The following is a 9,261-nucleotide window of genomic DNA, read 5'->3' on the forward strand; positions in this document are numbered from 1 at the left end:
AAAAAATTTTTCCCACAAGGCAAGATTTAAAAAGCCCCAAAATAAATTTAGTGAAATTATTTAAAGACGAAAATTGACATAATCTGTGTAGAAAAAATACATAAAAATAACAACCACAGCATTACAGGTTCCCTACTCGAGACAGGCACTTAAAATATGAGGCGTGGTTAAACATGTTTGTGAGCGTTCAGCCGTTCCTCACTTGGGACAGTGGTGGGCAAATACAGCAATAAAACGAACTATAATAATCTGTCAATTTGGATTTAACTCTTGAGATTGATACAGGATAAACACATCTTAACAAATAGAACAAAAGCACAACAAGCTGTACCAACCTCGAAAGAGTACTTTTTCTGTAAGCTAATTCGAAATCCAAAAACATCATATAAGTACACCAAGTTCTTTCAAACAAACAAAAAATATCAATAAAAACACATCCAAGGATTCAGTGAAAATATATCATAAAATGTCTAAGTAGAACAATGTCTTCGTGCAAATGCCAACATACAAAGCTATGACGTTCACATTGAACATAACTAAAATCAATGAACACGTATTTTTTAAAGACACAAAACGAGATATTTAATCCATCATGTTTTTGTGGGAGATTTGTTTTACTTTTCTTGCGTTGCTTGTTTGCGTTGTATGTGTCACAATTAAGTTGAAAGTGGTAGGAATATGTTTTAGCATTTACTAATGAAGTGTATGAAGTTATTGTAAGAATTTAAATTCCATATTCCTTTACATTTAACACTTTCTTGTTAAACCAGCGATTAGGTTGTGTTAATGAGTAGAAAAATAAAAGTTGCAGCAATGACATCTGTCCTCTCTGACTTTACAGACCGTATATATGTAGAAGAGTTATACAAAAACTACTATTGATTTTAAGTAACGTTCAAAAGGCAGTGAAAAATACTAACAATAATCAGACTTTTTCAGGAAGTTAATATTTGTTATAAAATAATTTTCAATGAGATTCAGAGGATGAAACTCAAGTCGATAAATTATTCGCTACTTTAGATAAACATATAGATTAATTATAAACAATCAAAGATTTACCGATGTTGTACTTGAAATAATGCCTCAACGTTATAAACCTCTGTGGGACGAAGTTTGTGAACAGTCGTATATAAATTGTGAAGAAATCATCGGTTTATCACCAATTACTACAAACTTTTCAAATTTCATAAATCACAAATCTTTACAAATAGATGCATTTAGCAGTATCCTTTAAAATTATGTGGATTCTATTCCAAAGGCACTTATGAAAATATTGGTCACAGTAATCGCCAGAATAAGTCCGATGGAAGCGTTGTTCAGTTTATGTACATACTCTTTATTATTCTCATTACGCTCTGTGGCACCAATAATCAGCAACAGGACAGCTACAACCAGCTGAATAACAATTGACACAGAAATCAGCACCAGAAGAGCAATGTAGTATTTGTGGCTCGAACCGTTTGAGATAACAGCCTTCAGTTGAGTGGCATTAGCTATCAAGATAGTAACGTCTAATAGACCCTCAGCAAGCGTTTTCTTCCTATCATACGCATTCGCTGCGTCATTACTTGGACCTATCTGGAAGCAATAATTATGTTTGTATAAAGTCGTTTTCTTATCATAGTACTCATATTGTCAAGGATGTTTACAGATAAATTAAATTGATTGCATAAACGTAAAAACGTAAAAGCGAAAAACAAGAATTGTCGACCTACGGTCGCTCACCTACTTTCACTATCAGAGGTTTGTTCCAGGTTTTACTGCTTTTGCGAATCAAATAATCTCAATTTAATCTTGACTTTCGTCCAATTGTATTAGATTTTGTTTGGTTTAACGCCCAAGCAGCAATAATTCAGCTTTATTCAGGCGATGAACATGAAGTGGATGATAAAATGAGCATGAAATGATGATGGAATGAAAAATGGAATGGAATGGAATGGGACACAAGGATAATGGGGTCGAAAAATTTTTATTGCAACTGGAAATAGGTCGGGCAATTTAGCCTCCTGTGGTGGCGAAGCCATATGGCTCCTACTCCGGGCGAATACCACAGTAGGGTCCTTTAACGTGAGAGGAACGTGACATCATTCTCAACACGGTGCACCACTATGGTTTGCGGTCAGGTTTTCCGTATTATAGCCTGACAACCCCAGCATGTAACACACCAGGAGTACCCCATTCCACCACCTGAGGTACATAACCCAGTTGCTCTGTGGGCAGAGCGCCCTAGCCCCTGGCTAGGGTTCTGAGCACTATTTAGTCGCCTTTTACGACAAGCTTACCGCTGCTGCAGGCCTACTCTTTTGACACTTGGACCTGCACGGGGCCAATTGTATTAGATATGATTACTTTTGGCCAATTGTGCTTAATATGATTACTATTGGGCCATTGTGTAAAACATGATGATTTTGGTTCATTGTAGTCAATATTACGATAATCTAGACAGCCCATTGAATAAGATACCAGTTATGTTTCTGATTTAGTCTGGTTCTTACTGTATTTTAACGTTATCCACCAATTTTCATGGGTTAAATATCAGAGCTTTTATGACAATATAACGATATGACAGATGAACGAAAAGGGAGTTTTACTTCAACACTTCGTTGCAAGCGGGTATAAATTAATGACTTACAAACTGAATTTGTTACTTAGCCTCACTACAAACCTACCTTATCTTCGAGAACAGTCCCAGTCCTTATTTCAGAAGCCATTTTTTTAAAATTTCATAAATGTTTTATTAAACGAATTCCTATAGTGAGAGATATGTATAGTGTGTTGACAATATACCTGTATTGCAGTGCGGATATATTTTGTGGGACTTTCTAGATAAGAGAGATTTACACCATAATATTGTCGAACATATTTCATTTGTATTTGTTGATATGTGATTTATTGGAAGTCTGTGTTATAATGTAAGGTAAGTTATACACCAAGTACGTCCCTGTCATTTGTACGAATAAGGTACCTGCGCTTGAAATCAGCTGATATATGGTTAAAGGCTTTGAAAGCATGTAATATATTGATTTTGATAAATCATCTTTTTAATGAAAAGTATAAAATGATATAAAATGTATATAGATTTTTCAAAAAAAAAAAATTACCGTTAAGATTAGAAATATAGTTTTACCTGAAATATTGCTGCTTGGGCGTTAAACCAATCAATCAATCAATCAATTAAAAAAAAAGGGATGGGACACAAGGACAATGGGGTCGGTAAATTTTTATTGCCACTGGAAATAGGGAGAAATGGGTAGGGTCGGGCAATTTAGCCTCCTGTGGCGGAGCCCTATGGTTCCTACTTCGGGAGAATACCACAGTAGAGTTCTTTAACGTGCGAGGAACGTGGCAACTTTCCAAACACGGTGCACAACTATGGTTTGCGGTCAGGTTTTCCGTATTATAGCCTGACAACCCCAGCATGTAACACGCCAGGGGTACCCCATTCCACCTCCTGGGGCACACATTCCAGTTGCTCTGTGGGCAGAGCGCCCTATTCCCTGGCTAGGGTTCTGAGCACTATTTAGTCGCCTTTTACGACAAGCTTAGCGCTGCTGCAGGCCTATTCTTTTGACACTCGAACCTAAACGGCTCTCCAGCGTTAGCATATAGTTGCTTCCGTGTTACATTAAAAAAAAACTGCTTTTTCCTCAGAACTATGGAAAAAGCAGTTTTTTTAATGTAACACGGAAGCAACTATATGATATTTCGTTGAAGTTTGGTAACATGATTTTTTTAAAATAGGTTTATTAAGTCGCCGACCACGAAGTGGCGGTGACTTTTTGTTTTTAGTGTGTTTCTTCTTATTATTTTAATTCTCCTGTCATAAAAATTGTTGAAAGTGTCCGCCGTTTTTCTCAGAAGTGGCTTCTCCTATTGAGGTGAAACTTTTAGCTGTTAGAACTACTTTTCGAAGGATGCAGAACCTCAAGAAAAAAATTTCCAGCTGCCGCCATTTTTTTCAAAATGGCCGCCGGAATAATGGTACCCATTTTGTACACCGGAAATTGGAACATCATATAGCTCGAAAACCGCTGATCAGAATTTGACGAAACTTGGTGTATACATTAAGCTCAATAGTCCAAACAAAATCTCAAAAGAAAATCGCGTGCGTCTCGGCCGCCATTTTCAAAATGGCCGCCAACGCGGTCGAAAATTCAAATTTGTCATATTTTGATGAAAATTGATATCTAGGTTCTTTAAGACGCCCCGATGAAGAATCTGTGGCTCAATCGATATTTTGAACTACGTATCGACCAACATTTTCAAAATGGCCGTCACCGCGATAAGAAATTCATTTTGTACTTAACTTGTAAAAGAACAGACATTCTCTGTGTTGTGAATGATATAGGGTATTGTAAATAAGTATCGTTGGTTAAATTCAAGCAAGTCATTATGACAGGTGTGTGTCTGTATATGCAATTATAATAGACGTTAAAACAAAAATAATAATTATCATGCTGAATATTTAACAGTAAGACGCGAACACCAAACTTTATTACAAATGTTACCTCCAAAACTTTCATTTATTATCTCCGTAAACATACATTTATATTTTTAAACATTCTTTCATTTAGTTGATATTTCATGATGGATTCGGTACTGCTGTACTTTTTTCAAAATATACACCAATCAGCATAATACACCAAAAAACAACATATACACACAGGAGTACTATCCTTTCCTGTTCCTGTTGGGGTTTAACGTCCGAGCAGCAATATTTCAGTTATATTCAGACAATGAACATGAAATGGATGATATAATGAACATGAAATGAAAAGAAAGGATGGGTCACAAGGATAATAGGGTCGACAAATTTTGATTGCCACTAGAAAAAAAGGGGGGATGGGTAAGATCGGGCAATTTAGCCTCCTGTGGCGGAGCGCAAAGTTTCCTACTCCTATCGAATACCACAGCAGGGTTCTTTAACGTGCGAGGAACGTGGCATCTTTCCCAACACGGTGCACCACTATGGTTTGCGGTCAGGTTTTCCGTATTATAGCCTGACAACCCCAGCATGTAACACGCCAGGGGTACCCCATTCCACCACCTGGGGCACACATCCCAGTTGCTCTGTGGGCAGAGCGCCTAGCCCCCGGCTAGGTTTCTGAGCACTATTTAGTCGCCTTTTACGACAAGCTTAGCGCTGCTGCAGGCCTATTATTTTGACACCCGGACCTGCACGGGGGGTACCCGATCTGTCAGACGCATCTATACACGTCTCAATTTATTACTGTCACAGGCAATATATGCGGTTTCGATTTCATAATCAAAATTATCAGTGGAAAGCAATGTGCTTTGGTCCAACATTTGTTCAAAGAATATTTACAAAAATAGCATCTGTAGTGACAGCATACTAAAGTAGACAGAACATCAGACTAGTAATCTTACACAACTTCATCTTGGTTAGTTCTTTTGCAGTGCTTTTAGGTCATATTGGAAATTATGAGAACGTTTACACATTTAATTTGTATTTATATTATCACACATGTGGACACATACAACATGAAATAACTAAAATAATAAGCACATAGAAATACTTAAAACTGGAAGCATGGTAATGATGCACCGGTAGGGTAATCGTCCTCAAACTTACTCAATTCAAAGTGGGTTTTAAAACATTCATAATTATCATAAATTGTGTATCATAAAAGATAAAGTATAACAAACGTACGCATGATATCTGGTTTAAATTACCACAAAGCAAAAATCATGAAATCATTTAATAGTTAGTACAAAACTAGTTTAATATTTTCATGTGACAGGTGCTGAATTTTAAGCATATTTATACGTCATGTGTTAACATTAAATTTTGATATCAACGTAACATAAAATCATGAAACATACTTCACGATGCTGTTACAGAGTACATGATATAGTGCACACATATTAGAATGTGGACTATACTCGACATCTTTTATTTATTATTTTCCTCGGTCGTTCTATTATCAAGGCAGAGTTGTCTTTCTTTTTATTTGTTGTGCGTTTCTTAGATTATAAAAAAAAAACAAACATCAGTTCTTTCGATTGAAATGCCCTATCAGAAAGAAGTCTATAATCTCTTACAAGCAGTTCCATTGTAGTTTGACCATTTTTGTTTTTAAGTACTGATGGTGGACAAAATATTGATAATTTTTTTTCATATATGTGTTGACAAAAATGTAATTTCTCACGAATTTGAACATAAACAAAACCTTCAAAAGAGTTTTTGACACGAAATTATACGGTAAAACGTTATTTTGGTAAAATAACCAATAATCGAAAATCGTCTTGGACACAAAATCACTGAAGATTTGTTATTGTAAACATAGTGATACTTGAATTAAATGTCATTTAAATCGAACAGTTAGTAAGTCATATAACACAATTTAAAAATCGGTAATTCAAATTTGAACCATAAATTATGCATGTGACGCCGAGTATAATGTTTTAAATTGCTTATAGTTTTTTGCTTTTTTTAACTTATAAATTTAACTTAAATATATTTTACTGACTATCACATTAATAAATTATTGACAGATGATTGGTTTGAGTAGCAGGTTATTGTAGATTTACCCTTCCGGTGCACCTGGTCCATGCTCCCAGTTTTTAGTGGAGTCCGAGTTGCTTATTTACTTTCGTTACTTTGTATGTATGATTTTAGTTACTTTATGTCTTTAATGAATTTGACGCTCATAGGTTTTTACATAGCAACATGTAGCTGCCTACGCAGAACATGTTTTTCCTTCTGGAGTACCTCTGTGTCATTCTAGGGTTTGTGAAGGTTAATTCATACAGTTTTTTTAGTTTTTTCGTGGGTCGTCTTGTTTTTCTTGTCTTAAGAAATATTGTTATCATATTGTATGTATTTTGCATGTAGATCGTATTTTTTTATTTTCACGTGCTTATTCTTGAAGATAAAGAGAAAAGATTTCTATAAAGTTTGAGGTCGATAAAGTCACATTTTACACGTTTGTCAAGTCATGGTGACTACTTCTTAAATTTAACATATGGGCAACATATCCTTTCCCCATTAGTAATTTGCAATAGACAAATTAACACATTCGTCATTTACGTCGAATCTGGTGGATTCTGGTTAGCAGTTTTATAATACACAAAAAAGATCCGTTTTGAAGAAAACAAGAACAGTTTAATAGTTGCAAATGTGGAAGTATACCTTCGAACATTTTGTCTTTGGCCAAGCATTTCAAAATGAAAGGTTGAATAAACTTGTTTTACAGAGCTCTCGCTTCCATTACGGTTTATATTTCTACACAAATGGACAGCATGAAACTGACACCAGTCTAAATCAATAAAATTAGTAATCAAATCAATAGAGCAGATATGATCAAGAATTATGTTTTTTTGTTTGTTGGGGTTTAACGTCCGAGCAGCAATATTTCAGCTATATTCAGACAATGAACATGAAATGGATGATATAATGAACATGAAATAAAAAAAAGGATGGGTCACAAGGATAATAAGGTCGACAAAATTTGATTGCCACTGGAAAAAGGGAGATGGGTAAGGTCGGGCAATTTAGCCTCCTATGGCGGAGCGCAAAGGTTCCTACTCCTATCGAATACCACAGCAGGGTTCTTTAACGTGTGAGGAACGTGGCATCTTTCCCAACACGGTGCACCACTATGGTTTGCGGTCAGGTTTTCCGTATTATAGCCTGACAACCCCAGCATGTAACACGCCAGGGGTACCCCATTCCACCGCCTGGGGCACACATCCCAGTTGCTCTGTGGGGAGAGCGCCTAGCCCCCGGCTAGGTTTCTGAGCACTATTTAGTCGCCTTATACGACAAGCTTACCGCCGCTGCAGGCCTATTCTTTTAATACCCGGACCTGCACGGGGCATGATCAAGAATTAAGTGAGAATAAAAATACAATAAAAATTACGTAAATCGAAGTGGTGTTAAGTTTTCTCACAGTGTGCGCCTGCTTACAGTGTAAGCTATCGTATCTGGTGTTTTTGGTCATCTCAGTGTGAGATTGCTTACCGTGTAAGCATAGCATTTGTATATACAAATGTATAACATCTCCGTGTGCAACTGCTTACAATGTAAGCATTCCATAATATATTATTTACTCTCTAGAAAGGTACATTGTGCTGTAGACAGAAGTGAAACAGAGAACGAAAACATGATCTTTTATTTCATATTTATTTCCATACACGTACTTGTTCCATTGCATATTCATGATTTCTTATGATGAGTTTAATACACTCACAGTGTGAATTCAATTTTGTTGGTACATTTTAAAATATTCATTTACGATGCAACACAGCTTGCATATCCATGCAGGAATCATGTACATGTACAATGTACATGCACACACATTATTTTCATGTATAAAATCAAAGGTGCATAAGACATACATAGATATAATATGTTCAGCTTGTTATTTTCTGTTTTAGGTGTCCATCCAAGATACATTGAATAAAACAAATTGTGATTCAATATTTAAAGAATGCCACAGGGAGTAACAAGAAGCAAACTAATTCAGCTTCCTCAGCTGAGGAGCCACCCAAGAAAAGATCATAGGATGTGCACATTGATTATACCTTGTTAGCAGCAGAAATAATTCGCCAACAAAATGAAGAACAATCTGCCCAAAATCTTAATACATGTGTCACACCGGTTAATGCAGAACCATCAACTTCAATAAACATTGCTGAGGAGGTACATGTACAGTCCTTAACTGGCTTAGGGTCTTTCTAGAAAAGCAGAGGACGCTTACCCTACCGGTGCACCTGGTCCATGCTCCCACTTTTTAGGGGAGTCCGAGTTGCTCATTTGATTTTAGTTACTTTATGTTCTTTCTTGTGTATGTCTGTTTTCCATGTCTGGTCTTTGTTCCTGGATTGCATTCTTTTGATTACCGCTATAACCTTCATCACTCTTTGAACAAATCAAATTTCATGGTGTAGACGAAACACCGTAAAGATCCACGAATTCATGATTACAACCATAAAACTTCTGTAGTGATGACTTCAATCTTGTTGTTATTAAAGTAACTTGAGGTTATGATATTTGTCATCTAATTGTTCTTATAATGTTGTTCATCGTCTGAATATAGCTGAAATATTGCTACTTGGACGTTAAACCTCAACATCAGTGTTATATTACAGTTTACTACCACTATTTAGATGTTTATTATCATTACAATGCTTATGTTCCAAGGTACTCTATATTTCGGATGCATTTGTTAATAAATTTATTTCTTTAGACTGACTTTTAGAGTGATTGCCTTAACTCTGTAAATATTAAAATATTGA

The 9,261-nt window shown here is 35.9% G+C and overlaps 1 protein-coding gene across 1 annotated transcript; it reads right to left on the minus strand.

Moving 5' to 3' along the window:
• Positions 1-247: 247 nt before the first annotated feature.
• On the minus strand, positions 248-2,815 carry LOC148625095 (ninjurin-1-like). Its single transcript, XM_088568381.1, has 2 exons — positions 2,670-2,815; positions 248-1,578 (listed from the first exon to the last, which is right to left on the minus strand). The coding sequence occupies exons 1-2, from the start codon at positions 2,709-2,711 to the stop codon at positions 1,237-1,239; spliced, it is 384 nt and encodes a 127-aa protein (XP_088424507.1). The 5' UTR covers positions 2,712-2,815; the 3' UTR covers positions 248-1,236.
• Positions 2,816-9,261: the final 6,446 nt, after the last annotated feature.

This window comes from Perna viridis, chromosome 2, assembly GCF_037379345.1.
Source record: "Perna viridis isolate PV_CMFRI_1.1 ecotype Kerala chromosome 2, ASM3737934v1, whole genome shotgun sequence".
NCBI classification, from domain to species: domain Eukaryota; kingdom Metazoa; phylum Mollusca; class Bivalvia; order Mytilida; family Mytilidae; genus Perna; species Perna viridis.